Here is a 15,373-nt window from a genome sequence, read left to right as displayed (position 1 = left end):
AGGTGTGGTGGGATTAGAGAAGAGAGTGGGACCCATTCTGAAGTGACAGGGCAGCCTGAAGGCCTTTAGAGCCAAGAGGCCTTAGACTCAGCAATCTGCTGGGCTGGTCCTTTACTTTTGCAAACAGTGAAGGCCCACAGAGGGATTGCCCAGCATCACTCAGGAGAGAACGAGCTGCAGAGCTAGGATAACAGCCCAGCCCTCCGCGAGAGACCAGTACTCGGGAAGGTCCTTGGGGGCAGCCCTAAGGGCCCTGGGCAGCTCTAGGGGGAGGGGGTCAGAGATGGAACCCTGCTTCCTAGAACTTGTCTATCCGTGAGAATGTGGTGGGGGTGGATGTGTTCTGCTTTGGCAGCAGCGGGAGAGGAGAAGCATCAGCAGGGCTGGTCCTTGGGCATTTGATGGGAAACTAAGAGCTGTAAGAGACCTGGAGGGGCAGGTTGCGGGTATTTGGAGGACTTTACATTCTTTGGGGCCCACTGGAGATGGGGACAGAGAATTGGAGACCCAGGGCTGGCTGCAGGGCAGCTCACTAATGCTGTTCCCTCACTTGTCCACACATTCATTTCTCCTTCATTGCCTACACTGTGCCACACATAGTTCTAAGCCTTTAAGGTAACATTAGTGGACAAAACAGCCAGAGATCCCTGCTCAGACAGACAACAAGTTAATTGCATAGTGTGTCAGAAGGTGATGAGTGAAAGAAAAGGTTGGGCCAGGGAAGGGGCACCTGGAATGCTGGGCAGGTGGGGCAGATGGCAGTATTCAGCGAGCCAGTTAGGGCGGGCTCACTGCGCAGGCGATGTCTGAGCCCAGGCAAGAGGAGGCCGACTGGAGGAGGGAGCAGCCAGTGTGAAGGCCTGGGGGCGGGAGCCTGTTGGAAGAAGAGAAGGAAGCCAGGGTGGCACCTCGAGGGCACCTGGAGCCTAGGAAGGGTTTGGCTTTTTGTTTTTTTAGGTTTTTTTGATGGCGACGTGTGGGTTGCGGGATCTTAGTTCCTCGAGCGGGGATGGAACCCGTGCCCCCTGCAGTGGAAGCGTGGAGTCTTAACCACTGGACCGCCAGGGAAGTCCCTGGAAGGCTTTGGTTTTGAGTCTGAGCAGGATGGGGCCATTGCAGGGTGTGGAGCAGGGCAGAGACATGGTCTACTTCAGTTTCAACTGTGTCATCTGACTGCTGTGGAGGACAGACTGGAAGGGGAAGTGGGTGGGTGGGAGGGACAGGGTGGGGGCAGGGAGGTCAGCTGTGGACAGGAATCCAAGTGGAGGTGATGATGGCTGTGGGCCAGGGCAGTAGCAGTGGAGGAGGTGAGGAGGGGTTGGATTCGGGATCCGTTTGGAAGGTAACATGAACGCAGTTTCCTCACGGAATGGTGGTGAGGTTGAGAGAAAGGGAGGGGTCAAGGCAACTCCAGGGGTTGGTGACACGTTTGGGGACTTCACAGCTTTCTCTGGGCAGTGGTGCCTGAGCCCTGGATCTCCATGCCCTTGAGAGAAGACCCCCTCCTCCTCAACCCCACCCCAGGCCCCAACTTCCCAGCATTCCTGAGAATAGAAATCTGACGGAATATTTTATGGCTGTTGATGTGAAGAACGTGGTACATCTGTACGCCGCCATTCTCTCTGCGTTTGCAGCCAAACCTGCAGTCAGCACCTTGCCTGCATCCACGGGTCTGCCCCCTTGTCCTGCCCCGTGTTCCGGTAGCATGTGTGCATCCCACCCTGCCACCACATCCCCACCACTGCTGTCTCCCGGGCCTTACGTCATAGGAATCGATGTGAGGTTGCCAGAGAATGTCAGAAACGTGGCCTGGATGATGTGGTCCTGAACGTGGACACTAACAAAGGAAACGCTCATACCTGAGTTATGGCTTATACGGCTCATACCTGAGTTATGGCTCATACCTGAGTTATGGCTCATACCTGAGTTGTTATGGCTTATACCTGAGTTAACTTGAATGTGGTGCTAACTGGAACAGCCTGTTTGTGGCCTACCAAGGATACACTGTACGTCTGCTTTAATCATTAGAGAAAAGGGCGCATTGACCAGAAGCAAAGAATGTCCACATTAAAAATAAAGATTAGGGACTTCCCTGGTGGTCCAGTGGCTAAGACTCCACACTCCCCATGCAGGGGGCCCGGGTTCGATTCCTGGTCAGGGAACTAAATCTCGCATGCCGCAGTTAAGAGTTCACATGCCGCAACTAAAAATCCTGCAGGCTGCAACTAAGACCTAGCACAGCCAAATAAATAAATAGAAGATTAAGTGCCTCTCTTCCTGGGACGCCAATGCTGGTGCTCCTTCGATGATAAGTCTCACTTCCCAGGCGCCAAGGCCATACTGACGCTCTATGTACGTGCTGATCTGTTTTTTTGAAACCATGAAAGAATGTCTCCCTGACTTGTTTGATGTTCTTTGTTCTGACAAGGCATAAAACTGCGCCGAAAACCATGGTTCTCCGGAGCAGTCCCTCAGGGTTACCTGAGAGGCTGTCTTCCGGGCTCTAGTCCTCAGTTCGGCTCAAATAAAACTCTTTTCAATTCCTATTATACATTGTGTATCGATTATTTTCCTCGACAACACCAACACCTGGAAACCCCCTTTAATGACTTCCCAAGCCTCCCAAATGACATGGGAGCAGAGAACCTCAAAGTGTGTGCCTGGTCACAGATCACCAGGCTGCCCGGGGCTGCTGAGACTGGAACCTGGTTTAGAAGGTGCCAAAGCCTGTGCTGCTCCCACTCCATGTACACTGCCCCCGTTCTGGGGCAGAGAAAGATGACAGAGTAGGAAAAATAAAAGTACCAGACACTTAACGGAAGACACAACAGGTGAGCAATCATCTGATTTATAAAAAGAGGCAATGAATTTTTTCTTAATTGAAGTATAGTTGATTTACAATGTTGTGTTAGTTTCTGGTGTACAGCAAAGTGGCAACAAATGTTTAAATGATACAAAATAGCATTTTCAAAACAAAGAGTAACTGTATTTAACCATACTCAGCTCATAACAGAGCAAGAGGGTGAGTGGAATAATCATTCATGCTGGGACTTCCCTGGTGGCCCAGTGGTTAAGAATCCACCTGCCAATGCAGGGAACACGGGTTCGAGCGCACTGGTCCAGGAAGATCCCACATGCCACAGAGCAACTGAGCCCGTGTGCCACAACAACTGAGCCTGTGCTCTAGAGCCCCCAAGCCACAACTACTGAGCCCACGCGCCTAGAGTCCATGCTCTGCAACAAGAGAAGACACCGCAATGAGAAGCCCGTGCACCGCGACGAAGAGTAGCCTCCGCTCGCCACAACCAGAGAAAGCCCGTGCGCAGCAACGAAGATCCTACGCAGCCAAAAATAAATAAATAAATTTATTTTTAAAAAAATCATTCATGCTATAGCACTTATTTCATGAACTGGCGACAGAGGCAGTTGGTCTAAGGAAGCAGAGAGCAAGGGAGGGATTCAGGTCCCTGTCCTGTCAGTTTGGGTTGTTGTCTGAAGAGAAGTGGGAAGTCATAGCCTGGTCACCCCCAGGCAGACAGACACACCACCCTTTGTACACCGAGTCTCCAGCCTTACCCCGGAAAGAGGCATGAGGAGGGGAAGGCGAGGGAGGCTGTTTCTGACACACGCGGAGGAGTCAGTCGTAAACAACCCCTGGAGAAGGTGGCTTTGGGCCCTGGTGAGTCACTCCTCTCTGCTGGGCCTGCCTCCCCGTGGCCAGGCCCCACTGCTGCGGGCCTTGCTTGGGCCGGGCCGGGCTGGCTCCTTAAACCCTGGCTGACTGAGGCAGCCCTGGAGGGGTCCCACCAGGGCCTGAGCCCAGCTGCCAGGCCTAGTCACACTGTGAGGCCATTGCTGGCCGGCAAGGGGGGTCAGGCCACCGTGGGCCATCCTCCCTGCCCTGTGAGATTTCACGCTCTGCACAGCTCCAGGCCACCAGGCCGCCTGCGTTGGCTCCCTTCCTGTCCTGGTCTTGGCACTGGGCCCTCACCCAGGGTTAAACATTAGTAGCAGATTATCAATCCAGGGTCAGGGGGAGGGTGGAATTACACTTTTACCAGCGTCCCCTCTGCTGGAGCCACCAGTGCCCACCCCTGCCAGACAGTGCCCGTGGAGGAGTTTGTGACCGGCTGGGTCTCTGGTGAGACACTTTTCTTCCTTCCGTCATAGTAACCCCAATTACGGGTCATTTCCTGGGGAAGGTGGGTGACGTAGGAGGAGCTGAAGCCAAAGTCCTGGCGGCCTAGGAGCACCCAGAGCCAGCCGTCCTGGAGCCTCCTGGGAGTTGCTGGAGAGGAGAGGAGAGGCGGGTGCTTCTGCCCAGTCCCCAGGCTGCCCCCCAACAACCTGGATACCTGCCAAGTGCCCAGGTGCCATGCTGAGTGCTCTCCCAGACTCACCTGCACCGCCGGAGCCACTCTCCGGGGCTCAGAAAGGAAGTTCACCTTTGACCTCACCTGCTGTCCTGCATTCCCCTTTGGGCCTCTGCCCTACCTGGCAACGTGCCCTGAGGCCAGCTGTGCTGTGGACCCAATCCAGCGTCCAGGTGACACTTCTCTCTGAAGAAAGAGACATCCGAACCTGCCTCCCGGGACTGTGACCTCACCGAAAGGTTGGGGACCAGCATCCACTATGTAGGGCAGGACCAGGAGGTGGGGAGACACTGGGGGCTGGGACCTCCTCCCCTGATGCCAGTAAGACTCCTCTAAGGGGGCCTCCCTGGTGGCTCAGTGGTTGAGAATCCGCCTGTCAATGCAGGGGACACAGGTTCAAGCCCTGGTCTGGGAAGATCCCACATGCCATGGAGCGGCTAAGCCCGTGAGCCATGGCCGCTGAGCCTGCGCGTCCGGAGCCTGTGCTCCGCAATGGGAGAGGCCACAGCAGTGAGAGGCCCGCATACCGAAAAAAAAAAAAAAAAAAAGATAGCTAGTGGGAAGCAGCCGCATAGCACAGGGAGATCAGCTCAGTGCTTTGTGACCACCTAGAGGGGTGGGATAGGGAGGGTAGGAAGGAAACGCAAGAGGGAGGAGATATGGGGATATATGTATACGTATAGCTGATTCACTTTGTTATAAAGCAGAAACTAACACAACATTGTAAAGCAATTATACTCCAATAAAGATGTTAAAGAAAAAAAAAGAAATGGTGTTCTGGATGCTTCTTTTAAAAATATATTTATTATTTATTTTATTTATTTATTTTGGCTGTGCTGGGTCTTAGTTGCAGCACACGGGAGCTTCATTGAGACATGCGAACATTTTTTTTTTTTTTTTTGCGGCACGCGGGCCTCTCACTGCTGTGGCCTCTCCCGTTGCGGAGCACAGGCCCCGGACGCGCAGGCTCAGCGGCCATGGCTCACGGGCCAGCCGCTCCGCGGCACGTGGGATCCTCCCGGACCGGGGCACGAACCCATGTCCCCTGCATCGGCAGGCGGACTCCCAACCACTGCGCCACCAGGGAAGCCCCGAGACATGCGAACGTCTTAGTTGCAGTATGTGGACTCTTAGTTGCGGCATGCAGGGTCTAGTTCTCCCACCAGGGATCAAACACGGGCCCCCTGCATTGGGAGCATGGAGTTTTACCCACTGGACCACCAGGGAAGTCCTTGGATGCTTCTAATAGAAGAAATACACTGCCCATTCTAGCTGAGGAAGTTATGAGTCTGATGGAAGTGACTCAGACTCCAGTTCTGGTGGCCTCAACTCCTGCACAGATCCAGGAAGCCTACGTTCCTGGTGTGAAAGAACAAGGTCTGTCTGAGACAGTCACTGCCCTTTCTGTGCCCCATTTTCCTCTGAGATCCCTTCCAACTGGTCCATCTTTGGGCCCCAGTGGCCAGTCCAGGACCACCACGGTGCCAGGGATTTTAGGCCGGACACAGAAGTGCTGGGGAGCAGTCACTGGAACATCTCAGGGGAGTTGGCGGCTGGTTCAAAGGGAGCAAGCAGTATACATGTGAAACAGAAGGTGGCTCTTAGAAACGGGGCAAGGAGGGATCAGTAGGTCAGAGTGGTCCTCTGTAGTTTGTCATTTCTCACCACATTACCAGTTAGCAAGAGAATAACATTTTAAAATCCTTTTCTGATTTTGTTTTAATTAAATCCTTTTGGGGGCAGAAATGATGCCTGTAAGCTTGCCTTTTCACTGCTGGGCATGGGTTTCTGTCTCCTCTCTCTGGTTCTGTCCAGAGGCATCTGTGCAGGGGCTGGAGCTCCTTTTCTTTATGCACCTCATTAGAACCAGAGAGAATGGCCGGCACCCCTCGGGCCATGCAGTCCCAGGCCTGAGTTGCTTCCACTGGCCTATGGCAGGGGCTGCTAGTAGGGCCCGGAGAACAGTGCTGCAGTGAGGTGAGAGTTAAGCGTGGCATGATTAGTGAGAAAACAACTCACTCCTCTTGGAAAGGAGGATGGAAAGACAAACAAAGATCAGGCAGGAAATGGCCGAAGATATTTTAAAAAGCCAGATGTTTGTACATCAGCAGGGACTCAGAATACGCCTGTTAAATTCCTTAAGGAATTAACAGATGTTATTAGAGGTCATCATTATTTGAGACTCAGAGAGGAGTCCCTGAGAGCTAGGAAATAGTAAATGAACCTGCTCTGAGGTTGAAAATGGGGGTGGTGTCTGAGGGTCACACATAAAGGTTTTTTTTTTTTTTTTAATACATTTATTTATTTATTGGCTGCGTTGGGTCTTTGTTGCTGTGCATGGACCTTCTCTAGTTGCAGTGAACGGGGGTTACTCTGTTGCGGTGTGTGGGCTTCTCATTGTGGTGGCTTCTCTTTGTTGCGGAGCACAGGCTCTAGGCACGCAGGCTTCAGTAGTTGGGGCACGCGGGCTCAGTAGTTGGGGCACATGGTCTTAGTTGCTCCGCAGCATGTGGGATCTTCCCGGACCAGGGCTCGACCCAGTGTCCCCTGCGTTGGTAGGCGGATTCTTAACCACTGAGCCACCAGGGAAGTCCCACATAAAGGGTTTATAACTTGGGCAAACATGTTAAATAGCGTCTCATTGGATTCGTGTCATCAAATGTTATACTTATTTTTACAGCACCGATCACAGTAGGAGAAGTTGCAGGAGACCTAATTTACATGTATAGTGACACGAGGGCTACATGTGTCTAAAGCAACTAGGTTCCAAACCATTAAAACATGATTTTAAAACCATTGTTAACTTTGCAAGAAGTAAGGGAACTTCCCAAAGACCCCTTCAAAAGAAGGAAGTGAGCGTAAACAGCGTGTTGGAACTGTGCAGCCCTTGGGGCAAATGCTAACACTGCAACCTTGAAGATTAAAGAAACACACAGAAGACTAGACTTTGGCCCAGACATTAAGGTAGCTGAACCCAAGATTGATAAATTAAGTCAAGATCCTGGAAGGGGCTATACCTTTAGTGAAAGAGTAGACCAGAAAACCTCCACCCACCGGTAAACGGAACCTACAAAGAAAACTGCCTCTCCCTGTGGTGGGAAAAAATTAAGAATAAGATGGGCTCCTGTGAACCACGGCACCTGCTACCACACTGTCCTTCAGCTCTGGGACACCTTCCCCCGCCAGAAACTAATTTATCATGATGGTAGCGCCACCTTGTGTCTGGAAGGAGTAACTACAGGCTTTTCTAAAGGAGCGCCCCCAAATCAGGATCTTCAGGTTTTCCAGGGATTAAATGCAACCAATAAAAAAATTCCCACGACAAAAAAAGCGACCAGACCCACAATGAAAAAAGAGCCACCATGGATTCAGGAGAAACAAAAGCAACAGATTTGTCCCTCCGAAGATTTCAGATGTTAGATTTATCAGATACAGAATGTAAAATAACCATGCACAGAAGATCTAAATATATAAAAGAATTAAAAGAGAAGAAGCAAGACAGCATAAAAATGACTATATATATACATATATATATATATGTATATATATATATATATTTTTTGTCTGTGCTGCACAGCTTGCGGGATCTTAGTTCCCTAACCAGGCATTAAACCCGAGCCACAGCAGTGAAAGCGCCAAGTCCTAACCACTGGACCACCAGGGAATTCCCTGATTCTGTATATTTAAAAGAAGAAAAAAGAAAAAGAACTGTCACAGCTGAAGAGAATTGGAGGTAGGTTGGGAGAAATTAGAGTGCAATGCAGAGAGAAAAAAGACGGGGAGCCAATCTTTCTGCCTTGGGGCTCTCTGGATCCCGTTCGTCATCTTCTCAAGACTGATGCTGCTGCTGAATGTAATAACAATAATATCTAACCTATATATATATAGTGCACCTATATATAGTGCTTAAAATAGCACCTGGCGAGTAGTAAACATTTTATAAATATTAATTTGTTTAATGCTCATGACTGACCCATATTATTTCTGCCTCTTAGGAACAGGGACTGTGTCTTATGCATCTTTGCTGCCCTGGAGCCTTGAATGCCTTCTGAACATAGAAAATTTAAATCAACTGAAATAATGCACATAATTTCTTTGTCCCCCATTTTGCATGTGGCAAAACCTGCAAAATTGGATAGGACTGCCTGACCTTGATTAAAAAAATTAGGTCTGTTGGGAGTAGCTGAAGTCCTCTTCGCCTTCTCTGGCTCCTTACACCTTATGCCCAGTGCGTGAGGAAGTCCCACCAACCACAGTAGCTTCCTAACTTACTTGGTTTTCCGGTTTCTACTTTTGCTCCCTACCTTGCCATGTATTCTTCATGCAGCAACTGGAATTAGTTTTTTTCAAACGTAAAACATATCATGTTCCTCCTTTGTCTAAATCTTCCCACTCTCCCCGCCCCCCCGCAAAAAAAGAATCTTCCTGTCTCACTTCCAATGAAATGTAAGTGCTGCCAGCTCAGAGGCCCCTGCCCACTTCTCTGCCCTCCTCCTCTGCTTGGCCTTCTCTCATTTTCTGTTTCTTAAACCTGTCAAGCGGTTTCTAACCTTAGATATTTGTACCTGCTGTTCCCTTTGCAGAGAACACTCTTCCTTTGGAAGAATGGGTGTTCCCTTCTTATCAGTCACTACTCCCCCCAACATTTCCCTGACTCCCCTCTCCCAGTCACTCTCTAGGACATGGTTGTTTTATTTTCATCTTGGCACTTATTGCTGTCCAAAATCACCGTGTTTATTTCTTTACTTGTCTTTTCTTTATCCCCTCTACCAGAAAGGAAGGGTTTAGTGAGGAGGATCCTCTCTGTCTTGTTCAGCACTAGCTTCAGGTCCCAGAACAGGACCTGCTCCACAAGCAAAGCGTTCAGTAAATACGGCTTGAATGAGCCCATGGCGCCACCCACCAAAAGTTAAGTACGATACACGATATCAATGCAAGAAAAGAAGAGATGACTGGTGGCTTTTTCTTTATGGCCGCGCTGCATGGCTTGCGGGATCTTAGTTCCCTGATCAGTGATCGAACCTGGGGCCCAGGCTGTGAGAGCGCCGAGTCCTAACCATTGGACTGCCAGGGAATTCCCTCTTTTTGGGGGACTGGTGGCTTTAAAAAACAAGCTGTAGGGCTTCCCTGGTAGTGCAGTGGTTGGGAGTCCGCCTGCTGATGCAGGGGGCGCGGGTTCATGCCCTGGTCCGGGAGGGTCCCACGTGCCGCGGAGTGGCTGGGCCCATGAGCCATGGCCGCTGAGCCTGCGCGTCACGAGCCTGTGCTCCGCGACGGGAGAGGTCACAGCAGTGAGAGGCCCGCGTACCGCAAAAAAAAAAAAAAAAAAATCAAAAAAAAAAAACCAAAAACAAGCTCTGGAAAGAAGTCAGCAAGAAAACCCTGTGCTCTATCCCGCTCCTCCAACAGGAATACGACTCACCTGAGGACAGATTGCTTATCTGCCCCTCGGTTGCTTTGGTCAGGCCTTTAGAGATCATGTAACTTTTGGCTTCAACATTTAAAAAGAGATATGTCAGAACTGGAATGACTTCAGAAAAAGGACAATTTCAATGAATACAGGTGGGACTTCCCTGATGGTCCAGTGGTTAAGAATCTGCCTTCCAATGCAGGGGATGCAGGTCTGAGCCCTGGTCGGGGAACTAAGATCCCACAGCCCTCGGGGCAACTAAGCCCACACACTGCAACTACTGAGCCTGCGAGCTCTGCAGCCCGTGTGCCACAACTAAAGAAGCCCCCAACGAAGACCCAGCACAGCCACAAAAGAAAGAAAGAAAAAGAATACAGGTAGGAGAGCAGAATCTGTGGGGAAAGGCTGAATTATTCGGGACCTTAGGCAGAAATGGAAAGCCAGCAGGCAGCTTCAGAACTGTTTAAAAGTGAGTGGGCAATGACACACCTTTGTCTCACTGTCGGGCTGCCAGGTGTTGAGGTGGTTAGTGAGGACGATGAACCAACCTGAAAGAACAGTCGGTCTTTATTCACTGAGCGCTACTGTCTGAGAGGCAGAAAGAGGCGCCAGCTCCCCAGGGGTCCATTTTCCCCAATGCAACAGCACTGGGGAGGGTCAGATGACACGGTCTCCTGCCTCTTTATGGACAGTGGGAGTGGGGTGGGGAGCGGGGGAAGGCAGGGAGAGAAGCGCTGGGAGTGAAAGGTACGACATCAAAGAGGAGGAAGGGTCTCAGCCCACGCCCCCAGTAAGGAGGTGTTGGCGAAGCCCCTAGAGAGCGCCTGAGCTGAGGCCACACAAGGAGGTCCCTGGGCTGGTCTGAGTCCTTGACTGTGATGCTCCCCAGAAAACCACACCGCCCTGTCTTGTGATTCCTGCGGTCGGCGTGAAAGGCCTCATGTAGGATTTCGGCCTGGAGCTGCACTCCAGCAGCCAGGGTCTGTCTGCGTCCAAAGTCCTGGTCCTTTCCAGGTGAGCCGTCCTCTCCCATCCTGCTCCCGTGCGGGATCTGGCTCAGGCCTCCCCATCTGTCACTGGGACCAGTGGGAGTTTCTCTGCCTCTAGGTCTCACGTCTTTGACCCACCCTCCACACCTCAGTGTTCTAGAACCTCACAAATGACCTGTCCCCACCATGAGTGAAACCCTTTGGGGGCGCCCCACCACCAGGCTTGGGGGGCTACAGGTGCCTCCAGCTCTCTGGGCCTCCCCGTGCTCTCTCGGGACGGCTGCCTCCTCGCCTGCCGCCCTTTTGCCAGGACTATGCTTCCCACTCCTCTGTCTGTCTGTCCTTCTGCTGTAGCTCAAAGCTCACCTCCTCCCGAGGCTCCCCAGGGCCACAGCACTGTGCACACGCCTTTATGACGACCCTTAATCACACTCCACTGTCACTGTCTGCAAGGTTCTGCCTGGCGGGGACACCATCTTCGCAACCTTGTCACACAGGAGGCCTTGCTGAAGAGATGTCGTGTAATGATCACATGAATGAAAAGAAAAAATGCATGGCTATTCCAAATCCTCTTTTGGCCACTCGGCTTGCAGGATCTTAGTTCTGTGACCAGGGAGCGAACCCAAGCCTCGCCCTCTCAGCAGTGAGAGTGCAGAGTCCTAACCACTGGACCACCAAGGAATTCCCCTGGCTCCTTTTTGTTCCCCTAGAATGTCCCTAGCTTGTCCCCTTCTTTCTCAGACACCACCCCTACCATGGCAATCTGAGAGAGAAATCAGAGCAGCAGAATGTCCTGGGCAATACTTGGGATCTGCCTGTTTGCCCATGAGGAGTCCCCACGTCCTGGGAGTCCCTCCTGCCAGGAGAGGCTCACTGCTGGTCATCCGCACACAGCTCGACAGCCGCGTTGCAGCGACCCCCAGCAATCAATTTAAAAATCTGAGGTGGGGCTTCCCTGGTGGCGCAGTGGTTGAAAGTCCGCCTGCCGATGCAGGGGACACGGGTTCGTGCCCCGGTCCGGGAGGATCCCACATGCCGCGGAGCGGCTGGGCCCGTGAGCCATGGCCGCTGAGCCTGCGCGTCCGGAGCCTGTGCTCCGCAACGGGAGAGGCCACAACAGTGAGAGGCCCGCGTACCGCAAAAAAAAAAAAAAAAAAAAAAAAAAATCTGAGGTGAACGTTTTCACCCTTCTCCCGTGAAAATAACACCCTGGCCTCTTTTCTGATTAAAAACTTTATTTCCAGAAGCAGAACTGTTTTTAACGCAGAATTCAAGGGATCGGCCTGTCTGTAAAGCCCGAATTCCACCTTCCCAAGTCCCTGACTCCACAGCGGTTCAGAAACCATGCAGCCTAGCTTCCCTCCCTGACACCCCATCTTTAGACCCTCTTCTCAGGGCTTGGAGAACTTTCGCTCAGAGCTTAGACTTAGTCTCCCAACTTGTCTCCCTTCAACGCTTTTCACAAAAGCTCCATTTCCACGGGAAAGAGACCAGCCCCCAATCTGCCTTCTGAGCGAGGGCGTTTCCATGGGAAACAGGAGAGGAGGGGCTCCGGCTGGAAGGGCCCTTCACAGGCAGCAGAGTCGCTCCACCTCCTCCTCACAGGCGTAGAAATTTGCAAACAGCTCAGGGCCGCTGCCCTTGCACTCAATCCACCTCCTCAACGTGCCCAGAGCCCGGAGGGCGTCGGCTTTGGTGGGCAGGGGCTCCAAGACGTCCTCTCCACCCCCACCCTGGTCTTCGGTGCCCACCTCCTCTTTGCACACTCCAGACACAGGCTCCTCACCCTCCAGGTCCACAAAGCGGGAAAACTCCTCGAGGCTCAGCCCACCGGGGACGGGTGGCAGCTCCGAGGCTTTGTGCGGGGCCAGGGCCGTTCTGCCTGGAGCCAGCCCTTCCTGAACAAAGCTGCTCACGATGAGCTGGAGAGGCACCTTGGCCCAGGCCGCCGCTGCCATGTGTAGAGCATCCAGCACTGTGATGCCTGCCCCGGCCTCAGCTAGCGATGTACCAGCCCTCTCGCTCTGGACGGCAGCCAGCTTGCCCAACAGACGGCGCCGGTAATGGGCCTTAAAGGCCTGGACCACGGAGCTGGGCAGGGAAGGCGTGGTGCTAGCAGCGGACAGAGGCAAGAGCTTCACGTGGCCGAGCCCGGGCAGGCCTGCCAACTCCTCCACCACTCGGGCAGCCAGCAGCAAGGCTACCTGTCGGCCCTGCCGCCCCATGTCCCGATCAAACTGTGCCAACCATTCTGACCAGGGGATGGCCAGGTCAGGGTGGTAGGAGGCGGGCAGGGCCTCACTGCTGACCCCAAAGAAGCATCTTGGGGCAGCCTGGAGCCCACTGACCAACACCCGCCGTTTCTCTGTGCCCCTGCTGTTGGCACACAACAGCACCTGTACCCGATCACACACACCCACTCTGCCGGGCACTGCCCGATACAGCAAGGGCACTTCAGCACACCCAAAAATGTCCTCTGGGGAGAAATCTTTAAGAGAAAGAGGCAGCTGGGCCTGGGGCGTGAGAGCTGGGGGAGGCAGCTCAGGGGTGAACGGAGACACCACTACATGGCGGGTCCCGAAGCCCACGTTGTTTCGGCGTTTCCAGCGGACCAGCCAGCCAATGCTGGGCACAAAGTCCTGGCCCATGATGTCGGCCAGCTCCTTGGCTTTGTGGAGCAGCATGGGCCCCGTCACCTCCCAGGCCTTGGCCTGGGCAATGTGGTACCAGCAGAGCAGAGCCTCATCGATCCCGCTGTACTTGGACTCCCGCTTGCGCTTGCGCTCCCGGTTGGCCGTGCCACTGCACCAGTCCGCCAGCAGCTTCTCCTTATTCTTGCAGATGCGGGAGATCTGGGGCTGGGAGACCTGGAAGCGCCGGGCCACCTCCGACTGGGACATCTTGGACTCATCCAGGAGTTCCAGCACCTGGATCTTCTCGGCCAGGGACAGGGCGTGAAGCTTCTTCTTGCTGCACAGCTCCATGGTGTCTCCACAGCACCTGTGTGGGGAGGAAACGGCGAGCGGGGGCAACGGTGGAGGCCACTCGTGTTGGGAGAGGAGGTCAGTAAGAAAAGAGACATATGAGGCTGGGAGATAGGCTGGTGTGGGGGAGAGGCCAGGGAAGACCGGACCAGCTGGAAGAGGGTGAGGGTACCCTGAGCAGGAGGTGAGAGGGCTGGGCTGAAAGGAAGGGAAATGGCCAGGCTGAGTGAGCAGTGGGCTGGGCACTGATGGGGAGAAATGACAGAACAGAGCCCAGAGGAAGTGGCCCCCTGGTCAGAGGGAGAAGGGAGTCTGGGCTGGGGTTTGGGGGAGAAGGATGAATAGAGCTGAGGGAACAGCTGCAGAGGCAACAAAGGAGAGTGGACGGGCCAGGACAGGGGGCCTGGGGCTGAGTGGGGCAGGTGTAGAGATAATCAGAGCTGGCGGGAGGAATCCCCGAGAGGGGGAGGGGGTGGGGGGATGATGGCCTAGGCTGGATGTAGATGAAGATGTTCGGGGCAGGGTGGTGGAGTGAATGAACAGAATTGAGGTGACAGGTGTACAGACGACAAAGAGGGACGGATTGGGGGCTGAAGGAGCAAGTCTAATTTGGTGCTGGGTCCTGAGCAGGTAAGGCTGGGCCAGGGTCCTGCCTGGAGGGGGAGTAGGAGCACAAGGCCGAAAGGGCAGGTGCACAGGCGACGAAGGGCCAGAGGGGTTAGGAGGCCGCGGGCAGCGAGAGGGGCGGGGTGTCCTCAGCCGGGAGGGTCGTGGCCAGGGAGGGGTACCACGGCGCGGGGACGAGCGTCCGGGACCCAGGCAGGCTGGGAGTCGGGCTCCGCAACCCGGCCGGCCTCTCCCCACGGTGACCCGGGGTCCGTCGGCAGGGCGGACCCAGTTATCCGCCCGCCGGGCCTCCAGGCCTCCCCGCCTCCCCGCCTCCCGCTCCGCACCCACCTCAGGCGCTCGTCCCGCGGCTCCCGCCCCGGCCCCGGCCCGGCTCCCGAGCCCCTATCCCTGCGGTTACGGGAGAGCAGGGGAGGGACGCGCGGAGCGGACAGAGGGGCTGCGCGGGTGGCGGGCGCGCGCACAGCAGGGCCCCGAGCGCGCCGCCCGCGCCGGGCCCTCTCTCGACAGGGAAGACCGCGGTCCGCAGTTCAGCTCCCACCGCCTCAGCCCCGCCCCGGCCCAGTTAGATTGGCCTTCGGTGGCGTCCATCCCGCCCCTGGCTAAGTCTCATTGGGCATCGCGAAAGTGGCGGGTCGCCGGGTCCCCCGGGGGACGGAGCTTCCAGTGCTAAGGGACGGCGAGGCGGATCCCGGACGCGGCGGGAGTCCTGGAGGCGCCGCCAGCCTTAGGCGTCCCGGCCCTCGGGGCCTGACGAGACTCTGGGCAGCGTGAACGCCGGAGGTCTTCCTAGCCGTGACCCTAGGCAGCTTCCTCATCTGCCAAACAGGTCTAATACCCCTCATTGAGTGTTTTTTTAAAAAATGGAAGGTTTTGAGCTACGCAGAACATGTTACCATGGACAGCACGGGCCTCACGTCTATCAGCCCGGCTACAATAAACTACTTGCGTGGGGCCAGTTCTGGTTTAGGGTGAGAAAAGGCTAATTTT

General features: G+C 54.2%; 1 protein-coding gene across 1 annotated transcript; it reads right to left on the bottom strand.

Annotated features, from left to right (window-relative positions):
* Positions 1 to 11,981: 11,981 nt before the first annotated feature.
* TIGD3 (tigger transposable element derived 3) lies at positions 11,982 to 14,921 on the bottom strand. The gene is made up of 2 exons (XM_004317877.4): positions 14,714 to 14,921; positions 11,982 to 13,772 (listed from the first exon to the last, which is right to left on the bottom strand). Exon 2 carries the CDS (start codon positions 13,754 to 13,756, stop codon positions 12,341 to 12,343), a length of 1,416 nt encoding a protein of 471 aa, XP_004317925.2. The 5' UTR covers positions 13,757 to 13,772; positions 14,714 to 14,921; the 3' UTR covers positions 11,982 to 12,340.
* Between the last annotated feature and the right edge of the window lie 452 nt (positions 14,922 to 15,373).

The sequence above is a fragment of the Tursiops truncatus genome, chromosome 8 (genome assembly GCF_011762595.2).
Source record: "Tursiops truncatus isolate mTurTru1 chromosome 8, mTurTru1.mat.Y, whole genome shotgun sequence".
Classification (NCBI taxonomy): domain Eukaryota; kingdom Metazoa; phylum Chordata; class Mammalia; order Artiodactyla; family Delphinidae; genus Tursiops; species Tursiops truncatus.
The sequence above is the reverse complement of the archived record's forward strand: the minus strand, read 5'-3'. Positions and strand labels throughout refer to the sequence as shown.